General features: G+C 48.3%; 1 protein-coding gene across 2 annotated transcripts in view; it reads left to right on the top strand.

Moving 5' to 3' along the window:
• Positions 1–9,226: 9,226 nt before the first annotated feature.
• Positions 9,227–15,574, top strand: part of PDE2A (phosphodiesterase 2A) — a 505,312-nt gene continuing 498,964 nt past the window's right edge. For both annotated transcript variants that reach the window (XR_010909616.1, XM_067466418.1), the window contains exon 1: positions 9,227–9,636. Coding sequence is in view for 1 of the 2 variants with exons in the window: in XM_067466418.1 (XP_067322519.1) it covers positions 9,557–9,636 (80 nt within the window). In the remaining variant the exon portion in view is untranslated. The remainder of the gene's footprint in view (positions 9,637–15,574) is intronic.

Here is a 15,574-nt window from a genome sequence, read left to right as displayed (position 1 = left end):
TCTAATATGCAGGATGTATCTTCCTGATACACCCACATTTGAATACTGGTGGGATTGGATGGGAGATTGATTTTGTCATTTGGGAGTTGTAGTTGCTGGGATTTATAGTTCACCTACAATCAAAGAGCAGTCTGAACTCCACCAATGATAGAATTGAACTAAACTTGGCACACAGAATTCCCATGACCAACAGGAAATACTGGAAGGGTTTGGTGGGCATTGGCCTTGAGTTTGGGAGTGGTAGTTCACCTACATCCAGAGAGCACTGTGGACTCAAACAATGATGGATCTGGACCAAAGTTGGCACGAATACTCAATATTCCCAAATGTAAACACTGTTGGAGTTTGGGGGGAAACAGACCTTGACATTCGGGAGTTGTAGTTGCTGGGATTTATAGTTCACCTACAATCAAAGAGCATTCTGAACCCCACCAATGATAGAATTGAGCCAAGCTTCCCACACAGAACCCACATGAGCAACAGAAAATATTGTGCTTTCTGTTGGTCTTTGCCGACCCCTCTGACACCCCCTTGTGACCCTCCCAGGGGTCCCGAACCCCAGGTTGAGAACCACTGAAATAGACGGGAGGAGATTAGTCAAAACAGAAGAGCAGAGCAGTGGCTTCGGCATTCTGCCAGGCTCAGAGAAAGAAAAATAAGAGATTCAAAGCTAAAGCAAAACCAGTTTCTGAGCGCTTGGGACATAGCTTAACAGGGAGATAAAAGTCCCAAGTATAGGATTTGTAGTCAGATGAAGCATCGTTTGGAATCAAGTCAAGATCTCGTCCCTGTTCCTTAGAAGCTTTGCTTGGGAAAGATTCGTGCTTAAGTGCCTTTGTTTCATGGTTTTGATTCTTGGATTCTATGGTTGTGTATTCAATTGCCTTGAATTCATGTTTCCTGGTTTCTTGGATTTTATTATAGAAGTTTCTGCCTTTGTTTTTCATGGACTTTGATGGAATTTTATCCTGGACTCTTTTACTCTGGCTTATCTTCCTACCTAATTGGATTTACCTATTCCTTTAAAGTGCTTTTTACTTTACTGCTTTTTAATTATCTTCAATAAATGGATTGCATTTCTATTCAACTGTGTGTGGTATTTAAAGTCAGAGGGCTTTTCCTGGTCTGGAGTGCAACACCAGGATGGAAGGCGTCTATCATTAATTTACAACTTTGGGACAACCTCAGCACCTATAAAATACTCAACCAATCATAAAATCCAAGAATCAAAACCATGAAACAAGAAGCATGAATCTTCCAAGCAAGGCTTCCATGAAACAAGGGTTCCAAACTTGATTCCAAACAATGCTTCATCTGGCTACATTTCCCGTCATTGAAACTTGTATCCCCTCGTTAAGCTATCCCAAGCACTCAGAAATTGGTTTCGCTTTAGTTGAGATTCCCTTATCTTTTTTGTCGGAGCCTGGCAGAATGCCGAAGCCACAGTTCAGCTTGTCTGTTTTGACTACTCTCTTCCCGTCTATCTATTTGCTCATTAATTTCTGCAGCTGGGCCAAGTGCCGAGTTGTTTTCAAGCCCAAACTCCTGGGAACTCTCTGATAGCAATTCAGGGAGTACACCATCATCCCCACATCCTTCATGGGACATTCTCATGGGAAACTACACTTTGAAGAGGGATCTCCTGGTCATTCTCTGCATCAATCTCATTGACCAAACCATTGCCATCTTGAAACTCATTGACATCACTCCCCACATCCAAAGCACCCTGATCCTGAAACACAATCACAGGCTGAGCTCCAACAATCTGGTTCTTGGCATTGTGTGTTTGGACTTCAACTTCCACCATTCCTAACAGCCGGTAGACTGTTAGGAATGGTGGGAGTTGAAGTCCAAAACACATGGAGGGCCCAAGTTTGCCCATGCCTGTGTAGACTCATATACTGTTATTCATGCCAGTGTAGACTCACGTAATTCAGTTCAACTGCATTATATGACTCTATGGCTGGATCTACACTGACCTATATCCCAGAACCTGATCCCAGATTAGGTTTGAACTGGATTATATGAGTCTACATTTGCAGTGTAATCGGCTGTAGGCCCCTTTACACAGAGTTGTATAAAATCCACATTGAACTGGATTATATGGCAGTGTGGACTCATATAATCCTATTCAAAGATTATCTGCCTTGATATTCCAAATAATATGGCAATGTAGAAGGGCTCTTTGATGACCATATAATTCAGATTCAAACTGCATTATAAGGTGGGATCTGTCAGGATTAATTTAGTTATGTATGTGTTTTTCAATGTGCTTCTATGTATTGCAAATATGGATGCCACTGTGAATTAGAAATGCTGTGCAAAAATGTTTATACTATGAGGCTGTGATTAAGTGAACTTGAGAAAAGTAAGATAAGGTTTGCTCTTGCTGAGAACAGAAGGGAGTAACCAGTCTCAGCAAGAGAAGATAAGCAGGTGTGAAGAGGCTTTCGGTTTTGACTAGTTCCTGAATTGTAGCTCGCTGTAGAAAGACGTGTCTGATGTATGTACTTAGTAAACTTAGTTTCTTTTGTAACTCGAAGCAACTCAGTGCAACTCAGTGTCTGCTTGATCTAGCATTCCTTCCACTGGGTATCGTCAATCTCTGACAGGATCTATATTGCTCTATATCCCAGATAATCTGCTTTGAACTGGATTATATGAGTTTACATTGCCAGATAATCTGCGATATAGAGCAGTGTAGACCTAGCCTTAGATGACCTTATAATGCAGCTTCAAACTAGGATCTACATAGGCCTTAAATCCCAGGATCTGATCCCAAATAATCTGTGATAAACAGATAACAGATGTGATTATCCCAGATTATCTGACAGTGTAGACTCAAATAATCCAGTTGAAAGCAGATAATCTGGGATCAGATCCTGGGATATAGGTATTTATTGGCCCCTTCCATACAGCTAAATAAAATCCCATGTTTTGGAACAATTTTGAAATGTTGTTGTGGTTCATGCACCCTTTGGGAAAAGGAGCCGGTGGACTGAGAAATGACAAATAAATGCGCTGAATAATTAATACACATGAATAAATTAACGCATACATAAATAAACCTGCAGAAGGAGTGATTCTGTAGGAAAATCGAAGAGCGGCTGGAGCGGAAGGTGTGTCCTCATTCCTTGGGTACTGAATTAACTCAACGCTGTGCAAGTTGTAGTTTGGTGAGACACCAACCCTCTTTGGCAGAGAAGGCCAAAGACTTTGTAAAACTACAACTCCCAAAATTCCATGACATTGAGCCATGGCAGTTCAAATGGTATCAATCTGTATTCATTCTATAGTGTAGCTAGATCAGGCATGGGCAAACTTTGGCCTTCCCTCCAGGTGTTTTGGACTCTAACTCCCACAATTCCTAACAGCCTCGGGTCCCTTACCTTTCCCCCTCAACCTTGGGAATTGTGGGAGTTGGAGTCCAAAACACTGGAGGGAAGGCTGAAGTTTGCCCATGCCTGCACTAGATATATCCCCATTGCTATTCAAAATGCTGCTGGACCAGCAATATAGAGATGCCTCTCCAAATAGAAGCTTGGACCAATAAGTTTGCTATTATTATTATTATTAGTAGTAGTAGTAGTATTAGTTGTTGTTCATTCATTCAGTCATTTCTGACTCTTCATCTGTCCAGAGGAGGGCGACTAAAATGATCAAGGGTCTGGAGAACAAGTCCTATGAGGAGCGGCTTAAGGAGCTGGATGGGAGACCAACAAATAATCCCAGGGCCTGTCCATCATGAACATCAGACACAATCACAGGCTGAACAGGCTGACATGCAACACAAAGCACCAAATCCTGCCTGATCTCGGAAGCTAAGCAGGGTCAGCCGTGGTTAGGACTTGGATGGGAGACCAACAAAGAATCCCAGGCTCTGCCCATCATGAGCATCAGACACAATCATAGGCTGAACAGGCTGACATGCAACACAAAGCACCAAATCCTGCCTGATCTTGGAAGCTAAGCAGGGTCATCCCTGGTTAGGACTTGGATGGGAGACCAACAAAGAATCCCAGGCTCTGCCCATCATGAGCATCAGACACAATCATAGGCTGAACAGACTGACATGCAACACAAAGCACCAAATCCTGCCTGATCTTGGAAGCTAAGCAGGGTCATCCCTGGTTAGGACTTGGATGGGAGACCAACAAAGAATCCCAGGCTCTATCCATCATGAGCATTAGACACAATCACAGGCTGAACAGGCTGACATGCAACACAAAGCACCAAATCCTACCTGATCTTGGAAGCTAAGCAGGGTCAGCCCTGGTTAGGACTTGGATGGGAGACCAACAAAGAATCCCGGGCTCTGCCCATCATGAGCATCAGACACAATCACAGGCTGAACAGGCTGACATGCAACACAAAGCACCAAATCCTGCCTGATTTTGGAAGCTAAGCAGGGTCATCCCTGGTTAGGACTTGGATGGGAGACCAACAAAGAATCCCAGGCTCTGCCCATCATGAGCATCAGACACAATCACAGGCTGAACAGGCTGACATGCAACACAAAGCACCAAATCCTGCCTGATCTTGGAAGCTAAGCAGGGTCAGCCGTGGTTAGGACTTGGATGGGAGACCAACAAAGAATCCCAGGCTCTGCCCATCATGAGCATCAGACACAATCACAGGCTGAACAGGCTGACATGCAACACAAAGCACCAAATCCTGCCTGATCTTGGAAGCTAAGCAGGGTCAGCCGTGGTTAGGACTTGGATGGGAGACCAACAAAGAATCCCAGGCTCTGCCCATCATGAGCATCAGACACAATCATAGGCTGAACAGGCTGACATGCAACACAAAGCACAAATCCTGCCTGATCTTGGAAGCTAAGCAGGGTCAGCCCTGGTTAGGACTTGGATGGGAGACCAACAAAGAATCCCAGGCTCTGCCCATCATGAGCATCAGACACAATCATAGGCTGAACAGGATGACATGCAACACAAAGCACCAAATCCTGCCTGATCTTGGAAGCTAAGCAGGGTCATCCCTGGTTAGGACTTGGATGGGAGACCAACAAAGAATCCCAGGCTCTGTCCATCATGAGCATCAGACACAATCACAGGCTGAACAGGCTGACATGCAACACAAAGCACCAAATCCTGCCTGATCTTGGAAGCTAAGCAGGGTCATCCCTGGTTAGGACTTGGATGGGAGACCAACAAAGAATCCCAGGCTCTGCCCATCATGAGCATCAGACACAATCATAGGCTGAACAGGATGACATGCAACACAAAGCACCAAATCCTGCCTGATCTTGGAAGCTAAGCAGGGTCAGCCGTGGTTAGGACTTGGATGGGAGACCAACAAAGAATCCCAGGCTCTGTCCATCATGAGCATCAGACACAATCACAGGCTGAACAGGCTGACATGCAACACAAAGCACCAAATCCTGCCTGATCTTGGAAGCTAAGCAGCGTCGGCCCTGGTTAGGACTTGGATGGGAGACCAGCAAAGAATCCCAAGCTCTGTTTTGGAGGAAGGAACTGGCAAGACCAGCTCCGAGGATTCCTAGGGGAGAAAAAAATAATAATGAGGTCAACACAAATTGATTGGCATCTTGAATGCACACACACAAATGCAAACACACATCCCTCACCTATCTAGCATTACAGTAACTTGAAACTTCAGCTGAGACTTTGGAAACAAGAGTCCAAAGAAAAGGGGAGGCATATAAAGTAAATGAGGGAGATGGCAACACAGCAAATGCATAAAAGTGTTTTATGAAACTAATATGATCAATGCAATGCTGGAAAAGTGTGGGGCAGAAGGAAAATAATATTGGTGGGCTGGGGGGTGGGGGAGAGTTCTTATTTTGGGGAGAAGGGTGTTCTCCTTTTGGCCCCCTTCATAGTGAAGCTTCTGCATTGGATGCTTTCTCAACTACTCCTTTGGATACAAAGCTGATGTACACAAACCTATATCATAGAACCATAAAATCCTAGAGTTGGAAGAGACCTACTGGGCCATCCAGTTCAACCCTATTCTGCCAAGAAGCAGGAAAATCACATTCAAAGCACCTCTAACAGATGGTCATCCAGCCTCTGTTCCAAAGCCTCCAAAGAAGGAGCCTCCACCGCACCCTGGGGCAGAGAGTTCCATTGCTGAACACCTCTCTCAAATTCAGGAAGTTCTTCCTCATGTTCAGGTGGAATCTCCTTCCTTTCCTGTAGTTTGAAGCCATGACTCCATTGCATTCTAGTCTACAGGGCAGTAGAAAGGAAGCCTGCTACCTCCTCCCAAGGACTTTCCCTCAAATATTTATACATGGCTAGTCAAAATTGACTAATCAATAAAGCATTGTTGTTGTTGTTATACATGGCTACCATGTCTCCTCCCCACCTTCTCTTCTGCAGGCTCAACATGCCCAGCACTTGAAGCCATTCCTCATAGGGCTTGTTCTCCATACCCTTGATCCTTTGAATCTCTCTTTCTCTGGACACATTCCAGCTTATAGTCAACATCTCCCTTCAATTATGGTGCCCAGAATTGGACACAGGTAATGTGGTCTGACCAAGGCACCTGGAATATTGTGTCCAATTCTGGGCACCACAATTGAAGGGAGATGTTGACAAGCTGGAAAGTGTCCAGAGGAGGGCGACTCAAATGATCAAGGGTCTGGAGAACAAGCCCTATGAGGAGCGGCTTAAGGAGCTGGGCATGTTTAGCCTGAAGAAGAGAAGGCTGAGAGGAGATATGATAGCCATGTATAAATATGTGAGAGGAAGCCACAGGGAGGAGGAGGGAGCAAGCTTGTTTTCTGCTTCCTTGGAGACTAGGACGCAAGGGAACAATGGCTTCAAACTACAAGAGAGGAGATTCCATCTGAAGATGAGGAAGAACTTCCTGACTGTGAGAGCCGTTCAGCAGTGGAACTCTCTGCCCCAGAGTGTGGTGGAGGCTCCTTCTTTGGAAGCTTTTAAGCAGAGGCTGGATGGCAATCTGTCAGGGGTGCTTTGAATGCAATATTCCTGCTTCTTGGCAGAATGGGGTTGGACTGGATGGCCCAGGAGGTCTCTTCCAACTCTTTGATTCTTTGATTCTATGATTCTAAGGGTAGCAGGACTTCCCTGGATCTAGGCACTAGGCTCCTATTGATGCAGGCCAAAATCCCATTGGCTTTTTCAGCTGCCGCATGACATTCCTGGCTCACGTTCACCTTCCTCCTCACGAGGGCTCCTAGATCTTTGGAATATCCACTCTCCCCATTTGGTCCCACCTGCACAGTTGATAAGGATGCCCTCTAAGACCTTCATCCAAGTCATTAATAACAACAATGAAAGGCCCAGGACCGAACCCTCTTTATGGCACCCAAATAGTGACATCTTTCCATGATGAAGGGGGACCATTGGGGAGAAGCACCCTTTGGGTTCATAGAATCATCATTGAGTTGGAAGAGACCTTGTGGGTTGGGGAGCCAATGTGACCCCGAAAGTGGGCCACCCCAAAGCCTCCTCCATCCTCTTGAAAGGCTTGTGGTGGCAATAAAAAGCCAATGGGATTTCGGCCTGCATCAATAGGAGTCTAGTGTCTAGATCCAGGGAAGTAATGCTTCCCATGCTCTATTCTGCCTTGGTTAGACCACACCTGGAATATTGTGTCCAGTTCTGGGCACCACAAGTTGGAAAGTGTCCAGAGGAGGGTGACTAAAATGATCAAGGGTCTGGAGAACAAGCCCTATGAGGAGCGGCTTAAGGAGCTGGGAATGTTTAGCCTGAAGATGAGAAGGCTGAGAGGAGACATGATAGCCATGTATAATTATGTGAGATGAAGTCATAGGGAGGAGGGAGCGAACTTGTTTTCTCCTGCCCTGGAGACTAGGATGCAGAGCAATGGTTTCAAACTACAAGAAAGGAAGGAGATTCCATCTGAACATGAGGAAGAACTTCCTGACTGTGAGAGTTGTTCAGCAGTGGAACTCTCTACCCCAGAGTGTGGTAGAGGCTCCTTCTTTGGAGGCTTTTAAACAGAAGCTGGATGGCTTGTAGTGTTGGACGAGACCTCTATGGGTTGGGTGGCTCTGATTCCCCAGGAGGGAGAAGGCAGAAGAGGGGTGCCAACATGCCCCCCAAGTGGGCCACCCCAAAGCTTCCTCCATTTCCTTGGAAGGCCTGTAGAGCATAATCTATGAGTTGGAAGAGTGTGGGTTGGGTGGCTCTGATTCCCCAGGAGGGAGGGGGCAGCAGAGGGGTGTCAACATGCCCCCCAGAGTGGGTCACCACATAGCCTCCTCCACCCCCTTGGAAGGCTTGTGGAGCAGTATCCTTGAGTTGGAAGAGACCTCTGTGGGTTGGGTGGCTCTGATTCCCCAGGAGGGAGGGGGCAGAAGAGGGTTGCCAACCCCCCCCCCCAAAGTGGGGCACCCCAAACCCTCCTCTATCCTCTTGGAAGGCTTGAGGAGCAGCAGAGGGGTGCCAACACGCCCCCCAAAATGGGCCACCCCAAAACCTCCTCCATCCTCTTGGAAAGCTTGTGGAGCAGGAGAGGGGTGTCAACACGCCCCCCAAAGTGGGCCACCCCAAAGCCTCCTCCGTCCTCTTGGATGGCTTGTGGAACAGCAGAGGGGTGCCAACACACACCCCAAAGTGGGCCACCCCAAACCCTCCTCCATCCTCTTGGAAGGCTTGTGGAGCAGGAGAGGGGTGCCAACACACACCCCAAAGTGGGGCACCCCAAATCCTCCTCTATCCTCTTGGAAGGCTTGTGGAGCAGCAGAGGGGTGCCAACACGCCCCCCAAAGTGGGCCACCCCAAACCCTCCTCCATCCCCTTGGAAGTCTTGTAGAGCAGAATCCTTGAGTTGGAAGAAACCTCTGTAGGTTGGGTAGCTCTTATTCCCCAGGAGGGAGGGGGCAGAAGAGGGGTGCCACCCCCCCCCCAAAGTGGGCCACCCCAAACCCTCCTCCATCCTCTTGGATGGCTTGTGGAGCAGCAGAGGGGTGCCAACACACATCCCCAAAGTGGGCCACCCCAAACCCTCCTCCATCCACTTGGAAGTCTTGTAGAGCAGAATCCTTGAGTTGGAAGAGACCTCTGTGGGTTGGGTGGCTCTGATTCCACAGGAGGAATAGGGCAGAAGAGGGGTGCCAACACGCCCCCCCCCCAAAGTGGGCCACCCCAAACCCTCCTCTATCCCCTTGGAAGGCTTGTGGAGCATGCAGGCGGGGAGGCAGGCGGGCTGATCCTTGCACACACATGCGCCGCACATGCCTCTCTTCTCTCTCTGTCTCTCTCTCCTCCTTCCCCTCCCATATGCTCTCGCAAACCCGCATTAGGATCTGTTACAGCATCCACCTTCCTCCCAACTCCCTCCCAGAAGAGAAAGCGAGAGGAAGGCAAGGCAGAGCCTGAGAGAGAGAGAGAGAGAGAGGGAGGGATCCCTGTCTCCTTTCCCTTCGCATCTGGGCAAAGAGAGAAAGAAAGAGAGGGCGCCAGGAAGCGGAGGAGGAGGAGGAGGAGGAGGAGGAGGAGAGGGGCTCCGGGACGCCCAGGCAGAGCCCCCCCCCCCTCCAATTCGACCCCCGGCTTCGGCTGGGGAAGGATGCGGAGGCATGGGCCAAGCATGCGGACACTCCATCCTTTGCCGGAGCCAGCAGTACCAGCCCAACCCCGCCGCCGCTGCATCTGACATGTGAGTCCCTCTTCTTCTCCTCTCTTGGCTCCTCTCCTCCTTTCTCCCTTTCTCTCACTCCCTCTCTCCTTCCTGGGCCTCCAAGAGTTAAAGCCTCTCTCTCTCCCGGGCATTTGGCGAGGTCTCTTCCCAAACGCCTCTTTCCAAACGCGGCTCTCCAAGCAACAAAGGGAAGGCGCGTGGAAGAGGCGCGCAGACCCGAGTGGGTCCTTCCCACCCCACTCCCCCACTCCCCATCCTTCCGTGGCTTTTGTAGGGTTTGGAAGGTGGCTGGAGGAAGGGGAGGGCGCCAGGGAGGGAGGCGAAAGGACAAAGGAAAGAGAGAGAGAGAGAGAGAGAGAGAGAGAGAGGAAGGATGCTGCTGCTGCTGCTGAGGAGAGAACAACAGCCAGCCAAGAACAAAAGGATGCTTTAACACGGGTCGAAAGAGGGGAAAGGGATGCGGAGTGGGTGTGGAAGGAGCCAGCCAGGGATGGAGGGAGTGGGGAAGGAGGCAAAGGAAGGAGGGAGGGAGGGAAGGAGAGAAAGTTGTCTTCCGAAAGAGAGAGAGAGCAAGACGCGGCTCCCCTGCTTGTCTGCTTGCCTGCTTGCCTTCCGGGCGGGTACCACTCGGGAAAGGGGGTTGGGTTGCCAAGGAGACCCCCCCAAGCGGTTGCCAAGGCGACCCCAGGGATGGGATGCAGGTGGCCCACTTGGCTGTGCACTCCTTGACTGAGAAAACCTACAGGGATCTGGCCCTGGTCCCAGGGTGAAAGGAGGGGGGGGGAGAGAGAGGGTCAGGGGAGGGGGTTTGGCAAGGAAGGAAGGAAGGAAGGAAGGAAGGAGGAAAGAAGGGAGGAAGATGTAGAAAGGGGTCCTGTCTACCTGTCTACCTGAGAGTACCTACAAGGATCTGGTCCTGGTCCCAGGGTGAAAGGCTGGGGGGAAAGAGAGAGAGAGTCAGGGGAGGGGGCTTGGCAAGGAAGGAAGGGGGAAAAAAGGGAGGAGGAAGAAGAAAGGGGTCTTGTCTACCTGTCTACCTGAAAATACCTACAAGGGTCTGGCCCTGGTCCCAGGGTGAAAGGGGGAAGAGAGAGAGAAGAGCAAGGAAGGGGGCTTGGCAAGGAAGGAAGGAAGGAAGGAAGATGAAGAAAGGGGTCCTGTCTACCTGTCTACCTGAGAATACTTACAAGGGTCTGGTCCTGGTCCCAGGGTGAAAGGGGGGGAGGGGTTGGCAAGAAAGGAAGGAAGGAGTAAAGAAGGGAGGAAGGAAGATGGAGAAAGGGGTCCTGTCTACCTGTCTACCTGAGAATACCTACAAGGGTCTGGCCCTGGTCCCAGGGTGAAAGGGGGGGGGGAGAGGGTCAGGGGAGGGGGCTTGGCAAGGAAGGAAGGAAGGAGGAAAGAAGGAAGGAAGATGGAGAAAGGGGTCCTGTCTACCTGTCTACCTGAGAATACCTACAAGGGTCTGGCCCTGGTCCCAGGGTGAAAGGGGAAAGAGAGAGAGAAGACCGGGGGAGGGGGCTTGGCAAGAAATGAAGGAAGGAAGGAGGAAAGAAAGGAGGAGGATGAAGAAAAAGGTCCTGTCTACCTGTCTACATGAGAATACCTACAAGGGTCTGGTCCTTGTCCCAGAGTGAAAGGGGAAAGAGAGAGGGAAGAGCAGGGGAGGGGGCTTGGCAAGGAAGGGAGGGAGGAAGGAAGGAAGGTGCAGAAAGGGGTCCTGTCTCTGTCTGAAGTGCTGAAAGGGTTGAAAGTGAAAGGCAAGGAAGGAAGGATGGAAGAAAGAAGGAAAGAAGGGAGGAAGATACAGAAAGTATGGAAGGAAGGAAGGAAGGGTAGAAGAAAGAAGGAAGGGTAGAAGAAAGAAGGAATATACAGAAAGTACTGAAAGAAGGAAGGAAGGGTAGAAGAAAGAAGGAAAGAAGGGAGGAAGATACAGAAAGTTTTGAAGGAAGGAAGGGTAGAAGAAAGAAGGAAAGAAGGGAGGAAGATACAGAAAGTATGGAAGGAAGGGAGGGTAGTAGCAAGAAGGAAAGAAGGAAGGAAGGGTAGAAGAAAGAAGGAAAGAAGGGAGGAAGATACAGAAAGTTTTGAAGGAAGGAAGGGTAGAAGAAAGAAGGAAAGAAGGGAGGAAGATACAGGAAGTATTGATGGAAGGAAGGAAAGAAAGAAAGAAGGAAGGAAGGAAGAAAGGAAGGGTAGACAAAAGAAGGAAAGAAGGGAGGAAGATACAGAAAGTATTTAAGGAAGGAAAGAAGGAAAGGAAGAAAGAAGGAAAGAAAGAAGGAAGGAAAGGTTAAAGAAAGAAGGAAAGAAGGGAGGAAGATACAGAAAGTATTGAAGGAAGGGAAGAAGGAAGGGAAGAAAGAAGGAAAGAGAAGGAAGGAAGGGTGGAAGAAAGGAAAGAAGGGAGGAAGATACAGAAAGTATTGAAGGAAGGAAAGAAAGAAGGAAAGAAGGAAGGAAGGAAGGAAGGAAGGAAGGAAGGAAGGAAGGAAAAGATGCTTTGTTCTGATCCCAGGTTGAAAGTGGGGAGAGATAGGGGCATGGGAGGGGTCTTGGGAAGGAGAAAGGATGGATGAAAAGATGGAGGAAAGAAGGGAGGAAGATGCAGAAAGGGGGCTTGACTCTGAAGTGTTGAAAAGATAGAAAGAGGAAAGGCAAGGACAGGGGATCTTGGGAAGGAAGGATGGAAGAAAGAAGGAAGAAGGAAAGAAGGGAGGAAGATGCAGAAAGGGGTCCTGTCTCTGCCAAATTGTTGAAAGAATTGAAAGTGAAAGACAAGGAAGGAAGGAAGGATGGAAGGAAGAAGGAAAGAAAGGAGGAAGATAAAGAAAAGAGGGCTTGTCTCTACCAAGGTGCTGAAAGGATTGAAAGGGGAAAGGCAGGAACAGGGGGTCTTGTGAAGGAAGGAAGGAAGGAAGGGTAGAGAAAAGAAGGAAAGAAACGAGGAAGATACAGAAAGTATGGAAGGAAGGAAGGGAAAAAGATGCCTTGTCCCCTTGTCAAGGGGGCTTGACAAGGAAGGAAGGAAGTATGGAAGGAATGAAGGAACAAAAAAAAGAGGAAGGTGCAGAAAGGGGTCCTGTCTTTGTCTGAAGTGTTGAAAGGATTGAATAAGGGAAAGATGGGGACAGGGAGTCTTGGGAAGGATAGAAGAAAGAAGGAAAGAAAGGAGGAATTGAAGAAGATGCAGAAAAAGGGCTTGTCTCTGTCCAAAGTGCTGAAAAAATTGAAAGGGGAAAGGCAAGGAGAGGGGGTCTTGGGAAGGAAGGAAGGAAGAGTAGAAGAAAGAAGGGAAGGAGGAAGGAAGGGAGGAAGGAAGGTAGGTAGGAAGGAAGGAAGGAAGGAAGGAAGGAAGGAAGGAAGGAAGGAAAAATATGCCTTGATCCCAGGTTGAAAGTGGGGAGATATAGGGGGAGGGGAGAGGGCTTGGAAAGGAGGAAGGATGGATGGAAAGATGGAGGAAAGAAGGGAGGAAGATGCAGAAAGGGGGCTTGTCTCTGTCCGAAGTGTTGAAAGAATTGAAAGGGGGAAGGCAAGGACAGGAAGGTCTTGGGAAGGAAGGAAGGAAGGAAGGAAGGATGGATGGATGGAAGAAAGAAGGAAAGAAGGGAGGAAGATGCAGAAAGTAATGAAGGGAAAAAGATGCCTTATCCTGTCCTGATTCCAAGTTGAAAAGGGGGGAGAGATAAGGGCATGGGAGGGGACTTGGCAAGGAAGGAAGAAAGGTTGGAATGAAGGAAAGATGGAGGAAAGAAGGAAGGAAGATGCAGAAAGGGGTCCTGTCTCTGTCTGAAGAATTGAAAGGATTGAATAGGGGAAAGGCAAGGATAGGGAGGTCTTAGGAAGGAAGGAAGAAGGGAGGAATGGAATAAGATGAAGAAAGGGGGCTTGTTTCCACAAGAAGTGTTGAAAGGGGAAAGCCAGGGACAAGGGGTGTTGGGAAGGATGGAAGAAAGAAGGAAGTGGAAAAGATGCCGAAATAGAAGACCCCTGTCTCTGTCAAAAGTATTGAAAGGAGAGAGTCAGGGGCAGGGGGTCTTAGCAAGGAAGGAAGGAAAGAAAGGAAGGAAGAAGGAATAGAAGAAATGCAGAAAGGTGTCTTTGTCCAACTTGTTGAAAGGATGGAAAGTAAGGAAGGATGGAAGGAAGAAGGAAGTTGCAGAAAGTGGGCTTGTCTCTGTCCAAAGTGTTGAAAGGTTTGAAAAGAGAGATACTGGGACAGGGATTCCTGGGAGGGAAGGAAGAAAGGAAGGAAGGAAGGAAGGAGGAAAGAAGGGAGGAATAGAAGAAGATGCAGAAAAGTGTCTTGTCTCTGTCCAGCATGTTGAAAGGATTGAAAGTAAGGAAGGATGGAAGGAAGAAGGAAAGAAGGAAGTTGCAGAAAGTGGGCTTGTCTCTGTCCAAAGTGTTGAAAGGTTTGAAAAGAGAGATACAGGGACAGGGGTTCCTGGGAAGGAAGGAAGGAAGGAAGGAAGGAAGGAAGGAAGGAAGGAAGGAAAGAAAGAAAAGGAAGGAGAGAAAGAAAGAGAGAGAAAGAAGACAGGAAGGAAGGAAGGAAGGAAGGAAGGAAGGAAGGAAGGAAGGAGGGAGGGAAGGAAGAAAGAAAGAAAGAAAGAAAGAAAGAAAGGGAAGAAAAGGAAGGAGAGAAAGAAAGAGAGAGAAGACAGAAAGGAAGGAAGGAAGGAAGGAAGGAAGGAAGGAAGGAAGGGAAAGGAAAGGAAAGGAAAAAGATATATTGTCTCTGTTCAAAGTGTGAAAGGGAGGGAGGAAGGAAGGAAGGAAGGAAGGAAGGAAGGAAGGAAGGAAGGAAGGGGGAAAGAAGGGAGGAAGAGGCAGTCAGGAAAGAGCCCTGTCTCCGTCAAAACTATTGAAAGGGGAGAGGCAGGGACAGGGTCTAGGGAAGGAAGGAAGGAAAGAAGAAAGAAGGAAAGAAAGGAGGAATGGAAGAAGATGTAGAAAGGGGGCTTGTCTCTGTCCAAAGTGCTGAAAAGATTGAAAGGTAAAGAAGGAAGATGTAGGAAGGGAAGAACCCTGTCCTTGTCAAAAGTATTGAAGGAAGAAGGGGAAAAGATGCCTTGTCCTGATCCCAAGTTGAAAGGGGAGAGAGATAGGGGCAGGGAGGTTTGGGAAGGAGGGAAGGAAGGAAGGAAGGAAAGAAGGAAAGAAGGAAAGAAGGAAAGAAGGAAAGAAGGAAAGAAGGGAGGAATGGAAACAGATGCAGAAAGCGGGCTTGTCTCTGTCAAATAATTGAAAGGGGAGAGGCAGGGGGTTTGGGGAAGGAAGGAAGGAAGGAAGGAAGGAAGGAAGGAAGGAAGGAAGGAAGGAAAACAGATCATTCCCTCTTCTTTTCTGGAGCAACTTTGCTCCAAGTTGGAATCCCTCTGAGTGATGCCATCTGGCCCAGCAGCTGTGTCTCCCTGAGGTCCCCATTGCTCCTGGTTGATTTGGTTTTCACCTCTTTTTGTTCCTTATTGGATGCCTGGGTGAATGTTTGGTGATGTGGGAGGCCAGCGAGGAAAGGAAGAGCCTGCTGAATGGCTCAGCACCTGTTTCCACTTAGGAAGGGAATAGGAGCCTGACAAGGGGGCAATTGAAATGCTCTCTCCCCTCACAAACGCAAAAGTTGGGATCGAGTTTGAGACTCTTGGTGATGTGAAGACTATGGGTTGTAGAAGGTCTGGTGTATATCTGGTTGAAATGGACTTCTCCTTCCCTGCTTCCCATGATGGTGACCCTGATTTTCTTTCTGGACTGAAATCCAAGCTGAAAACTCAAAAGTTGGGATGAGGCCCGAAATTCATGGTTATGTTTGAGTTGTGGAAGGGCTGGTGTGTATCTGGTTGAAATGGGGTTCTCCACCCTGCTCCCCAACATAGTATTACTTCTTCTCCTGCTCTGCTCCTCCTCCTCCTCTCTGATGTGTCCACAGCAAACAAGATCACTCTGCTGA

Source organism: Anolis sagrei, chromosome 3, assembly GCF_037176765.1.
Source record: "Anolis sagrei isolate rAnoSag1 chromosome 3, rAnoSag1.mat, whole genome shotgun sequence".
NCBI classification, from domain to species: Eukaryota; Metazoa; Chordata; class Lepidosauria; order Squamata; family Dactyloidae; genus Anolis; species Anolis sagrei.
The sequence above is the reverse complement of the archived record's forward strand: the minus strand, read 5'-3'. Positions and strand labels throughout refer to the sequence as shown.